This window comes from Cyprinodon tularosa, unplaced genomic scaffold (assembly GCF_016077235.1).
Source record: "Cyprinodon tularosa strain WSP-4 unplaced genomic scaffold, ASM1607723v1 ctg10, whole genome shotgun sequence".
In the NCBI taxonomy this organism is placed as follows: domain Eukaryota; kingdom Metazoa; phylum Chordata; class Actinopteri; order Cyprinodontiformes; family Cyprinodontidae; genus Cyprinodon; species Cyprinodon tularosa.
The window spans coordinates 2,979,414-2,999,175 of record NW_024037782.1 but is presented as its reverse complement, the minus strand read 5'-3'; the positions used below and the strand labels follow the sequence as shown (position 1 = coordinate 2,999,175).

Below are 19,762 nucleotides of genomic sequence, written 5' to 3'. Positions count from 1 at the left end.
TGCATCGACTTATTGACTTGAAAGCAATACCTCAAACCAAGCACACTCATCTACGGTGAACCAGCCATGCTTTGAATGGACAATAGCTTGACATTCCAGGGCTGGAAAAGCCATTTGCTCTTGCAAGTTGTAGATTTAAGGGCTAGAAAGCGGGTGCTTCTGTTGGGGGTTTATTTTGGTTCATTATTTTCTCATTGTACTTATCTCTTTACAAATACAACCCTCACTTGTCAAGTCCTGTCTTAGAAATGTTTTTTTGGGGGGAATTTTAACATGTTTTGTTACTTTAATTTTAGTTCTATAGTGGCTATTCATGTCATTGTAACTGACATATGCATGTTACAATAAAGTGACTTTCAAAGCCAAGAAACATTGTAAAGCAGAGTAAGGAAGTGTGATTTTTCTTTATCTAGCTTAGGGCTGTGTAACTCTTCTCTTTTATTTGGCATTAACCCAAAATGTTCCCACACTGCAGTTGTGAAGTGATGCTTTTAAACATGGACCATCTGGTCCCACCATATTGTGCCATGCTTTTTTTTCTGCTGGGGTGAAGCAGTCTAAGGAAATAACTATTCTGGTGGAATGTATATTCAAGGCTTCTTTTTTTGCTTCAGTTTACTACCATAGTTTAACTTATTTAATAATTACTCTACAAGTGTTTAATTCGAGGATAAATTTTTTGTTTTAATTTTGTTTCTGAGTCATCGTGGTTTTGAGTTTGTGTGAAGGAGTTGTGCCCTCCCCAACAGTTTACCGCCTACTCATCTTCATCAACTTTAGCTTGATCCTTTTTAGGATACAATAAATACTGGGATGAAAACAAGAAATATTGCATAAGCCTGGAGAAATCTGGCAGCAGGCAATTTAAGAAAACTACAGTGTTGTGAGTATTTGCCTCTTAGTTTTGCTCTGTTTTAGTTTGTTTACACACATCCATGTTTAAGATCACTCAACAAATTTCATTGATAAACTGAGTATATATAAAAAGGTATAGGTATAACGGTATAATAGCCAAGGTGAGAAAAGGCAACCCAGTTCTTTTTGTGTGACAGAAAATAAGTGTCTCTCAACCACTGGTGGAAACAACAGGTGTTGAGCATGTGCAATCAAAGGCAATGTTTTAAATCATTGTAAAGGAATGTTGGCATATTCTGCTTTACAGACTGTTTTTAGAGACATTGAAGTTTTTTTTTTATTTTTATTTAGCTTAAATGATCTATTCAGTATCAGATCTAAGTCTGGAATGTAACCGAGTCAGGTGGTGCACACCCTCCTCTCGGCCACTTCCTCCACTGAATCCAAAGCACAGCCCAGGATAGAAGTGGCCCTTCTCACCAGCTTGTTTAGTCTCTTTATGTCCCACTCTACGCTACCTGGGGCCCAGCAGACGATGGCATAGAGGAGGGCTGAGGGATACAGAGTCATCGAAAGTTTTTAGCAGGGGCGGGCTCATTAAAAGGGACCTTAGCCTCAGCAGGTGGAGGCAGCTCTGGCCCTTCGTGTACAGGGTGACGGTGTTATGAGTCCAGTCCAGTTTATTGTTGACATGAACACCCAGCTATTTGAATCTCTCCACAGTTACTATGTCCCCCTGGAAGTATGTTAAATTATTGGTTAAAATGTTTTTGATGATCTGAAACATTTAGTTGTGACAAAATAGTTAAAAATGAAGAAATCAGAGACAAAAACTTCTTTCATACCACTGTACATGAATATCTGTATCTTTTGAAACAAATTCTACAGGCACAAATGGCGATTTAAGACTTTTGCACAACAGTCTGTTGAATAGATTTAAAGGGATAACTATGGAGATACAGATGGTTTTAGGTGTATTGAAAATTTAATGGAATCTAATCCACTTTTTAGATTATTTTTACTAGCTGGAAGGCTAGACTGCCATCTGGCATTAATAGAGACATTTCTTGCAACGAATGGCAGCCCACAGCAACAAGTAGATGTACTGACATACTACGTGACCTTCAGTTAATGACAAAGGGAGAAAAAGAGGGCGAGGGTGTGATAGGTGGCATCTGAAATTAGTACAGGCGGAGTAATTGCTGCTAAATGTCTGCCCTTGTCTGCTTTTAACCACATTTCACATACATTCCCTTAATTTAGAGGCTTAAATATGATGAATGCAGCAGTCAGAGTAATAACAGTTGTAGGACTTACTTTACAAGGCACTTACAATCCTTGTTTTCTTGTTCGATAACTCGGCCGCTACAATTTTTCAAAGATATTTCCATATTTTTTATTTACTTTTCTAATAGATAGTATTTTTAGAAGATGTTTTAATATATTAACACTGTTTTCAAATTTGTAATCATTGCAGTGTGCCAAAATGAATGTAGGCTGCAATTATTTGAGACAGTCCTGAAGGTAAAACCATATTTTCTCTTTTGGTAAACAGGTGGTAAGGAAAACAAGATGCCCATCCTCATTTCTAAAATTTTCAAAGGCCTTGCTGCTGACCAGACTGAGGCACTTTATGTTGGAGACGCCATTCTGTCCGTCAATGGATTTGACTTGCGAGAGGCCACGCATGATGAGGCCGTGCAGGCACTTAAAAAAACCGGCAAAGAAGTCATCCTTGAAGGTAAGATATTTATGACTCACAGAGAGATAAAAAACTGAATAAACCCTTTGCTTTCTGTCTGAGAAATGACAGGAGAATAGAAAGAATTAATTGCAAAACAAATGTTGTCAATAAAGCAGGTTATTATCCACTGCATGTGAAATATCCTAATGCATATCCCGAGCGTTAAAACCTGTTAACACACCTCACCACTGATTTAATCTTAATAGGTTCTTAAAGTCTATGACAATCCTCAGGAAATAAGCAATAATAAGCTCAGGTCTCAATATGTTTCTGTGCATTTGTACAGCCTTTTGCTTCCATTAGCACCAGTTTGTTCTGAGCTGAAAGAGACTTTATTTCAACCTCCATAGAAACGGTTGAGATTATCTTTTGAAAAAAAGATGTAAAGACTTGTTTTGTTTTAGCTCTAAAGCCTGAGAGAAGCTGCAAGTTGCCAGAACAAGCATGTTGAGCCAAATGTGGCTCGCGAGCTACGCAAAGAGTGTCATGGGTGTAAGATATAGTTGGTATTTTCATCTAACCCTGCAAAACATGGTTTTATTTAAAAGATACAAATGAGCAAATACTTATATAACCAGGTCATTGCACCTTTTTTTTTTTTTTTTTTTGCATTTTTCACTCTGACAAATGTGTTTATAACTTATATATTTTTTTCATTATTATTATTATTTTAATTTTTTATTTTTATGTATTTTCTTTTTTCTTTTCTTTCTTGTAGTACTTTGATGTCTTTTTGATGAAAAGTGCAGTATAAATTAAATGTATTATTATTATTATTATAACTTACTATGTTCTAAAAGTATTTATTGTGGAGTCTTTTTCACAACAAAAAAGCTGACAACTCCTGTACTAGAGCCGCATGATTAGGAATGGATGTTACAGAAGATAACACAAATAAATTTCATGATAACAATATAACAAATTATAAATCAATACGGAAAAAAAGTATTGATGTCTTTCTGCTTTGGCCTTAAATAAAAAGTCTATCAAACATCTGGAGTAAAGATAGTAATATTTTGCTTCGATCCTCGAAGATTTTGTCTGCCTGACTATTGCTGTTTTGGCAATGTAACAACTTAGAATTTGTTTCTTACTGACTTACCTCCTGTCCATGTCTTTTCCTTCTAAAAGATGTTCATGCTACACTGACCAATATGGTTGAGAAAAAAAAAATCACAGGCAGACAGAAACGCTTTGTGTGGTACTTTAATAATTATATAATATTTATTGTAGTCCAAGCAGTTCCTCTGAAATGTGATGACAATAAATTAGCAGTTTATTGCACAGCCACATCTTGCAGTTATGTTAAACAAGCTTCTTTCTCCGTATGAATCATAGCTGACCATGCCATAGCATTTCTATTAGGTTATTTTTTAGTTGGCCAGCATCACTGGCACACAGATGCAGACAAGACACAGCTAGAGCTCCTGTCAGCCCAAATCATTGCAAATCTCTGATGTGACATGTCCACAGTCAGGCAGAAAAGTGTTGATATCAGACATCTCAGCTGGCACTGCTCTCTGATCCGTAGTGTCGGGAATCATTTTATGGGTTTCCCTTCCCAGCGGACCAGATAGTGGAGGGAGGAGAGGAATGAAGCTTGCAGGCTAGCTGAGCCAGTATGATGTGTGTGTGTTTGAATCCAGATCCAGCTTTTTTCTTATTTTTTGATGTTAGATGGGTCCATCTGACCTGTAGATGACAGGATTACTTGATGTCTATCTGTAAAGTGATTTTTTGGGCATATAAGGAATGCAGAAATTACATTCTTGCCTGGTAAGCCTAGAACCTTTTAAACTCCAACTTTAAAAATCTGTGTACTATTTTATTTCTCCTAGACAATCACACAAGTATGTGTAAATACAGATGAGAGAGAATGTGCATATTTAGTGTTCTCCTTTGCTTTTTGGCATTTTATCAAGATTTTCAGAATCTAACTCATTCTTGTAACAGCTGCAGTGTTAAAGTTCAGATCTTTTTTATGTACCCAACAAGAAACAACCACCTCTGTTGTGCTGAAGGCGATTGTCGGTGCTCTGGTGAATTCATTGCACAGACAGCCTTGACTGAGATGAAGGTGAAACAGCTTTCATCACATTAAAATATCTGGAAAGTGTGAACAGAAGCACTTGAACATTTCAGATAAGTGCTTTCAGGAAGATAAATTAGCCTCCCTGGTTTCTCACCTGTGCCAGAAAAATAAATGCAAAAACACTTGTAAATTAAACTTTTGCAGCAATCCATGCAGGGAAGCTGAGTTAGCCCCTCTCATGACATTCACATGCTATTATTATCTTATAATAGAGATTCCTTTCATACAGAATTGTCTGCATCTGATTTAAACATTACAGAGGGATATTGGAGGGATTTTGATTTCCCAACTGCATATGTGACACAGTTGGAAGTATTTAACCATTGTACATTATTGAGTTTTATTAAATCATGTGAATTCAATGTCCCACACGGTTGCTTAGCAGCCAGAAGAGCTTGGAAAGGGCAGCACTGACCAGCTCTCTGGTGTAATGTGAATTTTTGTGAAACTTTTTCAGCATTTGCATTTTTGAGTTGAAAAGGAAAAAAACTAGCTTACCTTTCGACCTTAATGTTACACCTTCTATCAAAATGGAGAATGAATAATCAATGTGTTTGTAAGAGAGGGGACATGGGAGGGTCAGATAAATATAACAGACCAAATGAAACCATAAAAGCACAGCTGCCCTCATTTCCTCCCAGTGACATTTACTGCCCCACTCACTGTGTCTGTGTTGGGTGTGTGGGGTTATATGTGACTGTAAGAAACCATGTTCTGTGTACATGCTGTGTCTGTGTGATTTTGCTTTTGGTGCAACTCTCTAGCTAGATTAAACCATTTCTCTAGTTACAGAGAAGGGATGAAGGTCAACTGCACTCTCACTATTTTCTTTCCAACTTACCTATTCATAAGTTCATCTCAGGGTTTGCCAGCCAAGTCAACCTTTCTTACTTGTGCACACATTCACTGTTGCACAGTAATAGAGAAATAAAACATTGCATTTGTCCTTGCTTGTTAATGTGAAATATAAAAAGGGTGGTCTGGAATACCGTAGTTGTAAAGCTGTTCCCTGGGAAACCAAGATTTGAGAAGAAAATAAGCATGGACATACACACTTTTACACGTTGTTATCAAGGAGAGGAAGGAGAATATATAAATGAAAACAGGGCTGGATGATGAAATAAGTGTGATTGATTACAAGGGTCCAGGTTGAGTTTATTTTTCCCTCCTTTAATGTGTGTATGCCTTATTTCCTTGTTATTTCCATGTGTCTACTTAGTAAGCTACTGCAAAAGCTCTGCCAACGAGAGAATGGATGGAAAATCCATTAGGATTTTTTTTTATGCCAGTGACCTTTACCCCTGTTCAAACCATTGGATTTTGTCATAGTTGTTGTTGTACTGAGTTAGTTTAAATCAAGAAAATAATCAGAACTGAATCCACACTAAACCTCTTAGAATTCTGATCTTAGAACCATACCATGCCAAAGTATTCATAACACTCGAACTGTTTTATGTTTTGTTATATTGCAACTATAACAATACAAAGCAGTGCATAATGGAGAAGTGGGCCTGTTGTTATTCATTTTTGTGAATAAATAACTGAAAGTGTGGTTTGCATTGGTTTATAGAAATAAATAAAAAGGATGCATCTGCAGCAAAAAGAATAATACAAAACATCAGCTTCTATCTTTGTGGTTGAATTATGGTTATTATGGTGCAAGCTACAGCTTTATTGAAAGTGGTCATAAATGAAATGGTGCATTAAGTTTTCATTACATATTGTATTCTAGATTTTGTTTTTGTTTACATTGAAAGCATAGTTCTGTTCAAATAAAATAGAACTCCTCATATTGTCTTTGGTGCAAAACAGACTTAATAAAAATACACATTCATCAAAAAGGTAAACTACTGTTTCAAATTATGATATAATACAAATTCTGCTCACAGCTGCACCCGCCTGAACCCTCTCTTTGATTTTACATAACCATCCAAAAAGTTCTGTTGAAATCAAAGGTTGGGTGTAGGGTCGAGTATTTTTAAGGATTTATCATTACTTTAGTTTTAATCAAACAAAATGGTTAAAATTTAATAGTATACAGTATTAAAGATGAGGTCTAGATCATATTTAGATTGCATTTTGCCATCTAAGGTGGGATTAGTCGAAGCTTTGCTCATGCAACACGACTCATTGTTGGAAAACAGACGATTAGCTGTCTTCCCCCCTGACTCCTGCTCAGCGGGGCTGACTAACTGACTAACACCTTTCTGAGCCTTTATAAGCAGGAGAGGCTCAGTCCTGCAGTCACTGAAGACAGTAAACGCGTCACGGTTAATGGTTCTGACTTCTCACATAAGTTTCAAGTAACACAAATAAGCTAGTAGAATCATCACTACTAACTATTGGATAAAAGCAAAAAGTAAGTCATTCTGAAATGTCGTTAAATTTACAATAGTGTTAATAAGATCATAAGCAAGTGTTTTCTGAGCTGGACTGTCCATGAAAAGTGAAATGGCACCTTAATATTTACGACTGAAGCTTGTTGCTCCATGAGGACGGTCTGAAGGTGTCCCCGGGGCCGTTTTGATACCGCATTTCAGTGCCCATTCCAAGTAGGGGAACAAGCAGAGTGTGAGGATTCCTGAGGAGTGCTGAGAGGTAAAGTTGAAAGTGAACCTGCACCTTAATTACTTTATCTATTTCTCTACACTACTATCTGCCCTTTGTTTCTCTCTCGATTGCTAATGAAAGCACATTGCCTTCCCTGTATCAGCAGGGTATCATTAGTGGTATCCACCCACCCAGAATACAGTGGCTGTATCATTAAACAAAGTCTTGATACAGATGATTTGCCTCGAAGAATCAGTGTCCTCGAATCATTTGATAAATCGTTACAGAGATATGTCTTCAGTTTTATTCATAAGAGTCTAGAAAAGGTCTTAAAATGTCTTGATTTTGAGTTGGTAACTCCTGCATGAATCCTGACATTTCTTGTTGCCATATACTGGACTCTGACTGGTTAATTGTCAAACACTTTGCTTTGGTCTGAACCATCAAGCCATTGACTACCTTCCCTGGATCTGAAAATTTTTTTTGTCCCCATAGCATAATGCTGCTTTCCACCATGATGCACAATGGATGTGGTGTGTTAAGCATGATGTTTGGTATTTCTGTATTCAAGGTGTGTGCTCTAAGCATCTGTGGATCAGGTCGCTAACACGTCCGACTTTGACTGCTGCCCAATTGTCTTAGCACCGGTCCCTTATGGTTCCCCCTGCAGGCGATGGGCCCACTGGAGGAGGACCTTGTGTTAATTCTTCCAGCTTGGTCTGGTCAATTCCCATGAGGAGGAACCCGAGCGGCAGGCGCTTGCCTACAAACCTCCATCCCATGCCTGGCTCCATGGTCAGATCCCAGCTACGCTATGCAGATCGACTCATAGTCCCCCCACAGCCCAATTCCAGATAAGGCCAAAGTTGATGAGTTCAAATATGAGGACATCTGCTTTGATTTGGTTGAAAAAATGAACTACATCATCCAAAACACTTTTAAGTAATGGTGTCTTTTTTCTACTTTCACTATTTCCCTGGGCAAGAAAGTGCATAGACTCACATTCAGGTAGAACTTCCTTAATTCAAACAGTTAAACCAGACAACTGTCTGGTCATGGCAGCAGCTGTATCCGTGTATGTCGATAAATGTCCATTTAATTTTTTCACTGATATATAATTTTCCAGCAACATGAATAGATCTGCAGCTGTGGTTCTTGTTGGCAACAATAACATATCCTCATGAACATCCTCCTGATAAACATATTTTAAATAAACAAGTATTGCCTTGTTATCAAGATCTGTTGACTTGTCAACCTGGAGGGCATACCATGGTAATGTGTTAGTTCTCTCCCACAATTATATCTCACTTTCCTCTGCTGTTTCTCTAATGTGTCAAGTAGTGTTAGGAGAAAGAGGCACCTTTGCTTTTTTAACCATAGCCTCCCCTAGAATTTCACTGACAAATATTTTTAGTGACCTTAGGATCAATTCTTCACCAATAGTAAATTCATTCTTAGCCATAGCAATACAGCTACTCACCAAGAATGATACTATCAGTGCTCTCTAATTTGTTTATGTGGTGGCCTTCAGGAATAGATTCTCTCCTTCTTTTTCATTCTTGTTTCTTTCAAATACCCCAAATTCTTTTCTTTTAATGCAGCCCCAAAGTGACAAAGCACTTTTGATGTCTTTATTATGTCAAATGAAGCATTGAAGCATATTACGGAGAGTGGGCATGTACACTGGTAACCTGTTGCAATAAAGCCGTATTTTAACAAGACCTGCTGGTATTGTCTACAAAATGCAGCTTTCTTTTTGTTTAAACTTGAAGGCTCTACTTCTGTCTCCTTGTAGACTCTCTTACCATGCACAAAGAAACTTTCCAAAGACATTTGTTTTTGTTTAACTTAGAGAGCAAGATTGAAAAGTGATTCATGTGAAAGAAAGGATTTGATAATAAAAACAAAAATAAAACATTACTAAGACTCAGATTCTAAATAAAATGAGAAGTCCATGGGTCCATGGGTCAAATACTCTGTGGCCCTAGGGTTTGGAAGGGCTGCTCTAAATGATGGCTTTGGAGGTTTTAAAACTCTATATTTTGTGTTTAACTGCCAGTTTTGAGCATCAAACACAGAGGGCCACACCTATATGTCTGGGCTTCGTTTGGTTGTGGCACTTCCTTTTGTTACGTGTTTGAGCCAATAAATTGCGTGCTTGAAGTAAGCACATGGACACTTATGCCAATAGGCACCCCGCACATGGGGCTCTGCTTACATCTTTTCCATACAGCATTCATATCTGACGTATGTATGTGTGCTACTGTTGCAAGTTGCAGCTGGCTTTTAGGATGGGCAAAATAATGTCAGAAAAGTAAGGAGTGCACTTATTTGCAGATTTAACAATAAATGTTTTTTGAAAAGTGTTGCAAAAGATTAAGGAGACATTAAAAACTTGAACAAACATTTAGCAAATTTTTGACCAACAATGGTGCACACTTTCACACAAGATCATTGTGTTTTACCTCTGATGTAGGAAAAATAAATATAGACAAAATGCACATTTAGGAGGGATTATAACTAGGAAAGAAATGAAGTACATGATTAAAATGAATGCTAATCAGAGAAATGCATTTATCACCAAGCCCCAAACTGTTTTTTCAAAGCAAATTATACCTTCTGTTGAGTGATAAGTTAAGGTTTAAGTTATGATGCAACTTGCAGACACAAAATCTATGCAAGGATAAAATTAAATGGTTGACCTTCATCGGTTTTGTAAATGCCAAGTTTTTTTTTTAAGTTTTTAACTTTGATGTGTATGTTAATCTTGATTTTAATGTTGTTACCTTTTTGCACTTCTCAAATATGTTTATCTGTGCAATCACAGATATAACACAAATATTGTAATGCAGTGCTGTTAATTACCTTCACATATATTATAGTGTAGTTTGTTGAAATGAAGCCTTTGTTGACAAGAGGTATTGGAGCAAGTTATGCAAAGGTATTTGAATGAACACTTTTTGCAACTGCTCAGCAAAATTGGTGAACCAAAATTGATGTGTCAATGCCAATACAAGCAAAAAAAAAAAAGCAAATATTTGCCCAAAATACCAGCCAGTATTGGTATACCTCTATTGATTAGACAGAATGGATATAAGTCACCTTTACAAGATTGTGTACCTAAATTCAAATCATTTTACCTTCAATTGGAGTGCACAGATGCGCAAACGGAAATAAAATAAAAATCTAGAGTTGTAAAGGATATATCTATTTTTTTAATATTAATAATACAGGTTTTAATAATTGTTTGAAAGAACTACATTGATTATAATGACATGACTTTTAAAACTGGCCTTAACAAATGTATCTTCAGTTTTCTGTCAGTGCACATCAGCAGTGTCAAACACACTTAAAAAATATCTATTTCATGTTATGTCAAACAGTCCACACCAGCTGCAACTTGTCTGATTCCAACATACTAAGACCAGGCAGCAAGCAAATTATTTTCAAACCAGTTTCATTGAGGGGTGTTGAAGCTTCTTATAATACTCTGCAAAGCCTAAGTCAACTATCTGGCTCATTTCTGCTTGACTCAGCCAACATGTGTTAAAAGAGGTAATTGATGTGAGTTAGTTGAAAAGATGCACTTTGGTGCTCCTCAGGGGTTTTAAGTTGTGAGATTAGATTTGAATGGTTCCATTTGTGCTGGTTTGGAATGCTTCGTCAGCATTCAATGGCTGCTAACATGAAACCTAATACTGTATGTGTGCATATCTCTATGCCTTACATACTGTATTGTCTCATGCCTTCATCTAATCTGTTACCTACCTCATTATAAAAAAATAGTGCATCCATAACTGCACACTGGTATTTATTTGTAATACTTTTTTGAATTAACTGAATATCTTCTGTTTAGATATAGGTATTGCTTATCCTGTTAAGGTGAAAGAGAAACGTTGATGATGAGCTCAGGGCATTTATTAGGCTCGCTAAGTTGAATACTGAACTCAAAGGACTGCATCATGAACATTTATTCATGCCTACTTAAGAAAATAACAAAAAGAAAATAGAAAAAAAAATAGCCAAATTCAAATTAGAAACATTTGTTTCCTGTAAATGAAGAACTAATTAAAAAATATTCAGACAGTCTTATAGAGCTGGCAAAGAATTTGAATTACATTCTGCTTTAATGGTCAAAAATCCTATTTGTTATCTAAAAATGAGGTTCTTCAGGGACATTTGTGAAAAGATGCACTATATAGTCTTTTTAAGTAAGATCAGCAAAGAAATTCATTCTCATCTTTTCTTCCCTCACTGATTCAAATACGGTTATGTTAGTGATTTATGTAATATCATGAATTCAGAGAGCCGACTCTAAAGCTCCACAGAGGGACACAGCATGCCCCTGGCCAAGTCTACGATACTCATTCTCTGTCAATTCATTTTTCACAACTTTAGGTTTTGTTACTGTGGTGGCATATAACTCATTCTTATCTTCTCACACATCATTTTTATTTAAAAAAAAAGAAGAAAAAAAACAAATGGACTAATGCATGCCAGCACATTCACTTGCAAGTCAATTTACACTTATTTCTTCTGATACATGTGGTTCCAATCCAGAGGATTTCTTTTTTTGATATGCCAGAGAAGTAGTAAGCCCAGAGCAAGTGAAATTTTCTTAATTTACAGTTTGTGAACATGGTTCTTTCAGTTTTTTGCTTTTGATTTTTGGGGTTTTATTTTTATTTATTTATTTATTTGAGGTTAGCAGCGCTTGTTTCCTGTATATTGACTAATCTGCTGATCTGGTGGGTGGAGGCAGAGGCAGCATCGCCCTGATCTTTGAAATTATATTCCCAAATGCCCTGTGGTTTCTTTATCTCCTGTTGTTGGTGGGTTAAGGAATGCAAACCACAGCATTTTCCTCAAAATAAAGTGTATAGACAGTGATATATGAAACCTTGAAGAATTTGGTTATAGCCTTTTTTTGTCACACATTGTTTTGAAGGGTTCAAAACACAGAAAGGACGAAGTATGCAAGCGTACTGCTGAATAATAATGCACTCTAATAATATCTAAATATATTATGTATACTGAAGCAAGACAACATGGTATAAACTGAACATCTAAACAGAATAATTCATCACAGACTTAAACAGAGGCTGAAATAATTAAATCTATACTAAGAAATGTTTACCCAAAAGAACTCTAGTAGTACAGTACAATGCAGTGCAGTATAATTACTGAAGTATTTATATTCCATGACCTTGCCTGTGTGCATAGGGTTTTATCTCATTCTAAAAATTACATGTAGATTCACACTTTGCTGTTATCCAAATTAAGTTGAACATTTTTGTCCTCTTTGCAATATAGACTGAGGTCCGGTTATATTAAGAACATCAGTTAGAATCAATCTTAAGTCATAAAAATATCATTAACGTCAATCAGTTTCCCAGCAAATCATCAAAACATAAGAATAATCACACAAAATCATAAAAATCATAACAACCAGATACACTTACATAAGATATTTTGTTTAGAGCAGCTTTCCAACCACATTGTATGTAGATTACTTATCATAGTATTTGGATAATAAAAAGGCAGTTCTGAACAGGTCAGTCTTTAGCCTTGATTTGCTGTAAAGGAATTTAAATGTAGGAGTATGTTCCAAATTGTTTTGTATTGTGCGCATATGTATAAAAACTGATAGTTGCTTCTCCATGTTTGGTTCTGGTTTTGGGATATAAATTAGACTAGAACCAGAAGACCTGAGAGTTCTGAAAGGTTGATACAACAATAGTAAGTCTGTTCAGCAATTTATAGACTATTAGAAGTATAATGTATTCTCTGAGCTACAGGTAGCAAGTCTAAAGACTTCAATGCCAAAATGATGGGCTCATTTTTTCTAGTTTTAGTGAGAAGAAAAGCAGAAGCTTTTTTGGGTTAGCTGCAGCTGTCTGATTTTTTTGTCAGGAATGTGAAGATACTGTGGCAGTAATCACTGCGATCAAAGCTAAAAGCAAGGATGAGTTTCTCTTGTAATTGTTGTGACATTAGAATGGAAACATTCTTTAGGTCGCAGAAAGCTCACTTTTCAAAATGTTATCATTCGTTTCTGAAGGTTCAGATCTGAGGCCATAATGAAGAGGATGTTTAATTGGTGATTGTACACACTCTAATTTTATTTTTTATCTTCTACATCTAGAGCACCTGTAAAGAGGCTTACAGTGATCTTTAACAGCAGTTTGATTTGACAGGGCCAGATTGACTGATCAGGGGCCAGATTTAATCCATTATGTCTTTTACCAAAGGTAAAACAGTTTTAAAACTGTATTGATCTTGAGAAAACTATCCACATATTTTTAAGCTTGAATTGACAGATGGTATGCAGTCTATGTCGGTGTCTTCCTGTCGTCAATCAATCATCTTCAGTTGGTTTAAAAAGCCAATGCCTGCTATTTATCCAGCTTTCCCTGATGACAGCACTCTTTTATTTCTTTACTGGCTTCGAGTTTCTTTTTTCAAATTTTGCTCTTTGTCTTTAAAGCCCTTAATGCTCTTGCCCCTCCATACTTGTCTGAACTGTTGTGCATTTGGAACCCAACTAGGGCCTTAAGGTCAACAAACCAGCTCTTGTTAGAAATCCCTAGAGCGAGGTACAAACACGGGGGTGATTGAGCTTTCTCAGTCACTGGGCTCAGGCTTTAAAACAAATTGTCTCCTGACATTCACACCAATACTGACTTTGGCATTTTTAAGCAAGGCTTTAAACCTATTTGTCCAGACTGGCTTTTAACATTTAGTAACAGTGTGGCATACTTCCTACTTTATTTTGGGCTTGTTCATTGTTTTTTTTCCTCATTCTGTTTTTTATTCTGTTTTATATTTTATGAACATAACTTTGGTCACCTCATGTGTTTTAAAGGGCAAGGTAAACAAAAGTTGATTGATAGATGGATTGAAATGAGATACATTAGAGTATGCACCAAATATGAGTTTTAGTCACAGAAATACCTGCTAAAAGAGCATACTAGTGCTAAGTAAATGGTGTTTTTTTTTTTGTTTTTTTTTTTTTTTTTTTTTTTTTTTTTACAATTATTTCTCTTGTGTATATGGTAGAAAGCTAAAGTATGAACCCAGTCGGTGCTTATGGCAAGATCTCCTACGTAATTGTCAAAACCCTTTGATAGTATTGTATGCGCTCTGCTTTTTACAGTAAAACGACAGGAGGAATGTTTTCCTGAGGAAAAGCAGAGCCAGATACATGGATGTATAAGATAATTAAACTTTCTGGATTTTCCTTTTCTGACAGTATAATTAGTACTTGTGAAACTCTTTTACCCTCATACTCTGAAGCTGTTTTTCCACATTGCCTGAGATCCTTAAGGATTCAATATTTTTCACAGTGTACTTATTGCTTCTTTCTCTACTCTTTGACTGATGTACATAAAAGGACAGAAATTAGATATTTTTTGTGATTTAAGATGGATTGTTCTGTTCTTATGAAAGTCTTTCGAATAAATTGTAAACAATGCAAATTTTATTGAGCGTCTCAGAATTAAAAGAAATTTCATTTTTCATGAATTATATGTTTATTTAACTTATTCATATAACATATTCACATTAAAAAGACCATGTAAATATTCGGGTTGTGTGATATCCATGATGAAGGTTTGAAGCTGCACAGTTCTAATAGCTGAGGAGCATCAGAAGTCATTGTGTTTTATTATTGATTTACTTTGACATCTCTGAATTACTTTAGGATAAACTGTTGATGGACTTTAATATGTGACTGCTGCCAAGATACAAAACCATATGCTTTTAAAATCAATCTAGCAAAATCTTAGAAATTATTCCCTCCAGTCATGAGTATTTTAGCTGCCAGGAGACAAATTGTCTTTATGGATTTTATTTTTAGCTCTTTGACAATTTCTGAAAAAATGATGAATATGTGTGTTAGTTGTCTAAAATTTCCTAGCGTCGTACCACAAGAAAGTGCAGTGCTTCGAGCTTGCTGTGTCATTAATCTTTCAGAAATATTTCAGAGTATTGTTTTTTTATTATATTATTATTTTATTATATTATTCTATTTTATTATATTGTTATATTATTATATTATTTTAGATGAATTGTCTGTATTTTACAGTAGCTGTTGAGTTACAATATTAATATCTACTGTTGAACCTATTTTACAAAATGCTTGATGTCTTAGGGTTGCAAACTCATTGCACTCACATTCGGCTTATTAACTATTATTGATTAAGATTAATGAATGGATAAATTTCACAACAGTTTTTAGTATAGTAGCACACATTTAGAAACAGAAAATTGGGAAAAAGACTCAAATTAAGCTCAAGTCATTCTATATGGATCTAGATTGGTCTCAATTTTCACAAATACACACACATGATTCATACATGCACAAAAGAATCCAAACACAGTACAAGATCCACAGACACACAGCAAGATTCAGGCAAGCACACAAGATCCACACATGCACGGAACAAGATCCAACAATTAAATTACAAAGTATCAGTGGTTTTTAAACTTCACTTCATGTGTGTGGATTTTTGAGACTGCGCTGATAGCCTTGATACACAAATACATTTTTTAGGCAGGCAATGGTTTGCCAGCAATCACAAAGCTCTCTTGTACAAGCCAATTACAAGAAAGCACTCCACATGGGATGACTAACCCCCAGATTCCATATGCTCTGTATCCATCCTGCTCCGCTCCAGACCGCCTGCACAAAGCAAAGTCTACATACTCCACGGTTCCTCCCGTCCTGCTCCGCTCCGACTTCCTCGGAGCTCGAGGAGAGCATGCGCTATACAATTATTTAATTCACTAGAGAAAAACATGTATTAATGAATGCTTAATTTAATATGATATAGTTAAATCTCACCATCAGCATCAATTACTCACATTTCTGCCCAAACATTATGTTTTCGTTGTGGGTCTTTGTAATAGGAATAATCACACAAAGTTGGTTTGTTCTCTTCCTCCAAACTCAGCATCTCTTAATCCATGCCACCCAGGCGCTCTTGGAAGCTGTTGTGACTGGATTTGATTAAAGTTTTAAGCCTCACAGTATAACATAAATATTTTGATGGAGATGAGAAATCTGCTTCCAGGTATGTTGAAGAATCAATAGTTTGCATCCAATAATTTAATTAAATGGTCTTAGCTTTTGGCAATATATAGAAATTATGCTCTAATTTGTAGTTACCGATCTGTCGTTACCATATTTTAATTTGATAAACCGGATGTTCTTGCCGTTCTTTTTCCTGTCTGGTGTGATTGCAATTGCAGATCTTGACCTGGCCAGACTGGAGCAGAGCGAAACATAGCTCAGCTTCATATTTTGAAGTAAAGGACAGAGAAGACATATATGGATGGTGACGTTTGAAGGATGAGGATGAGGAAAAGTTCTCATTGACAGACAAGTACTCCGCACAACGTACAGTGGAGCGCTGATGGAGTATGTAGAATCTGGGGGTTAGTCATTCCACGTGGAGTACTTTGTTGTGAAAGGCTTACTGTATACAAGGGAGTTTTGTGATTGGTGACAAACCCTTGCCTGCTTAAAAAAATGCATTTGTGTATCGAGTCGCATTAGGTCAGTCTCAAAAATCCACAAACATTTGCAGTGAAGTCTAAAGACCACTGGTACTTTATCATTTTTTTCAATTGTTTTAGGACCATAAATACTTTGGTGAATCTTATTCAGTGCATTGGTGGATTTTGTGTGCTTGCCTGTATAATTTTTTTGTGCTTGTGTGAATCGTGTTGTGCATGTGTGGATCTTGTCCTGTGCATGTATGAATCACATATGTGTATTTTTGAAAATTGAGACTGATCTAGCCATTATTCTACAATTAATTTCTGGCTGTAAGTTATCTCATCAAGGTCCCATTTGAACCCCTCTACCCCAAAACCGGGCCTCTGTTGAAATGGTGACCAACTTTTACTGCCACTCTGGGTCACATTCCCCTCAACACTCTCTCAGTATTTTGCGGCTGCATGTGTGCATGCTGGAGACAGAAGGTAGTTTCCTTTTGCTGAAAAGTTTGCAGACTTTAATCTCACTGCTGTTTTGCTGTTCTCATTTTCTTCAAACTTAGAGTGGAAGTTTAATTCATAATTTGAAAGGAACTTAACTGGTTTAGGCCCCTCAGAGAAAAATACCAATATGAAGAAAAAACAGAATAGAAGAGAAAATAATTCGAAATTTTAGGAAGCCAATGAAAAGAGATAAAAACTAAAGTGTGACTGTCTGAAGTTGAAGCTTTATCTTAACTTATCGTCTCTTTTTCTATACTTGACTCTATCCAAGTTGTCTTCACTTTGTTGAGTTAGGATAATTAACTCTCCTGACACACTGCAAAGTAATCAAATCTGTGCTTTGGCACTGTATGAATTATTTTAAAAGTCTGATTCATTGGTCTCTTCTCCCTCTCTCTCTCTCTCTCTCTCTTCACATCATACATCCCTCCCATTCTAAGGTTGGCATTTATCCACAATTCTAATTAGATTGGCTTCAGGAATGATGGTTGTATCTAAATCATACCTAACATAGGAAATCTTCTCTAGATCTCTGGTAGAAATACATGCATAGAGGCATATTCATAAGGGAAACACAGTTGACACCTAAAGCTGAGATATGCAAAAATGCTGCTACAAAAATGAGCATTACAGAAAAATGTTTTTGACATTAGCATTTTTGTACCTACACACATCGCAAAAAATTTTCACTTCTCACACTGACAGCAGAAAGCATGATGAATGTTGTGAATGTTATACTACAGTAGCTTGCCTGTTTTGAATTAAACAACAAGGAGCAGCATTCACTTCTCATAATAATCAGCCTTAGCCTCAGAATCATTTGCTAGTTCACCACTGAACTGACCAATGCTGTCCAAGACTACATAAGGGCTTCAGTTATGGAGATGCACTGCCACCTTCCCAGTCAGGTTATCAAAAGTGTTGTCTGAATGTGCAACTAGAGCATAGGTAGGCCTAAGTCTAACTAGTCTAACTAAAACAGAACTGGCTCCACAGTTAAGCTTATACTAAAAGCTATAAGAACAATGAGGTGAGACAATTCTTGATAGTTACAGGATGTGAATAGGCAGTTGTTCTGAGTCTGCATAACAGGGAGAGCAAACTTGCTGCTAATTTATATATTTTATTTGGCTCAGAGAAGGCTTCTGTTATACTGTATATGCTGGCCGATAAGCTGAATGCTAAAGGTACTACTTATAAAGATGGGCTACTTCTATTTATAAATAGAAATTTGTGTTTCTTGAATTTTGTTTCTCTCTCAACCCCCTCAAGCCTCCCCAAATGTTCTCAAGCCCACCCAAATTATTTTTGTTTTTATATCAATTTTTTGTTGTTGCAAATTTCATGTGTTGAGAATACAGGTTTAAATAATTAATCATGTAACCTGTCATTATTATCTCAACTGCGCCTATTGGCACTACTAAAGAAGGGAGTCTGCTTTAGCTTGAGTGTGTGTCAGTCTTTCCCAAGTAAACCCCAATGTAGACAGTTTTTTGTTGTGTTTTAAGTTCATAATAATGCTCCAAAACACAACAGCTCGATCACTGAAATAAAACTCTCCCTCAATACAATAATCAGATAGACAGAACCTGAGCTCTGTGATCAGGCTGAGAAAGGAGCTGTAGGTGTCAGGGTTGGGTGGTGGTTGGTTAAGGACCCAAATGCAGAGATGAGTTCTTGTAGGTTTTATGAAATCAAAAAAGGGAACAGAAGCAAAATCCAAGAACAAAATATAGGCAACCAAAAACCAGGGGAAAACACACATGAGGAGCCAAGTAATGATGAGAAACCAGCCCTGATGAACTGCAGAGGTGTATATATATGGGAGAACAAAGAATGGGCTAATGAGCTGATATGGAGCAGGTGTGGATAGAAGTAACTAGAAGGGAGCTAAAGGAAAGGAGACTGGTACTTTAGAGGACAACAGAGAGCAACAACAAAAAAAAACAACACAACCCAGCTTAGATAAAATACAAAATGGAAAGAAACCAAAAATCAACAAAACAGAATGGCCTAGATAATTGAAAACACAAAAAGAAACTCAAATAGAAATCCAAATGGGGAGAAACATAAGAGTAGGTAGATGTCTTTTTATATGGATGTGTGTTCTTTAAATGCTTTTTAATATTTCTTATGTTTATGCTGTTTCATGAAGCAGGTTTACCGAAAACTCTTAAGATGTTTGAAACTGAAAACAGGGAAATATCGTATTTTTCCAGTTCACAAAGAGAGTTTCCTCAACCTCTGTTTCAGTCACCGTAGTAACATTCTTCCCAGAGCTACCCTGTTCGGTAGCAGATTTTCTTCAGTAAACTCGGTGTCCTCTGTCTCCACTCTCATTACAGCCAATCATGTTGTCATATTTCCAGATATAGTCAGATTTTTGTCATAGTTTTGTGCATAGTTCCAGTGGGGTGAGATAGGCACCTCCTGTTGTCATGGGGACTTGTCGAATCGGTGCTCCACTGATAATGGCTTTCCGTACTTATTGCACATGCGTTTAAATGTGAGTGCAC

At 36.4% G+C, this 19,762-nt stretch overlaps 1 protein-coding gene across 1 annotated transcript in view; it reads left to right on the top strand.

Moving 5' to 3' along the window:
* Positions 1 to 19,762, top strand: part of snta1 (syntrophin, alpha 1) — a 55,084-nt gene that overhangs the window by 10,021 nt on the left and 25,301 nt on the right. The window contains exon 2 of the mRNA XM_038303096.1: positions 2,411 to 2,596. Coding sequence (XP_038159024.1) covers positions 2,411 to 2,596 — 186 coding nt within the window. The remainder of the gene's footprint in view (positions 1 to 2,410; positions 2,597 to 19,762) is intronic.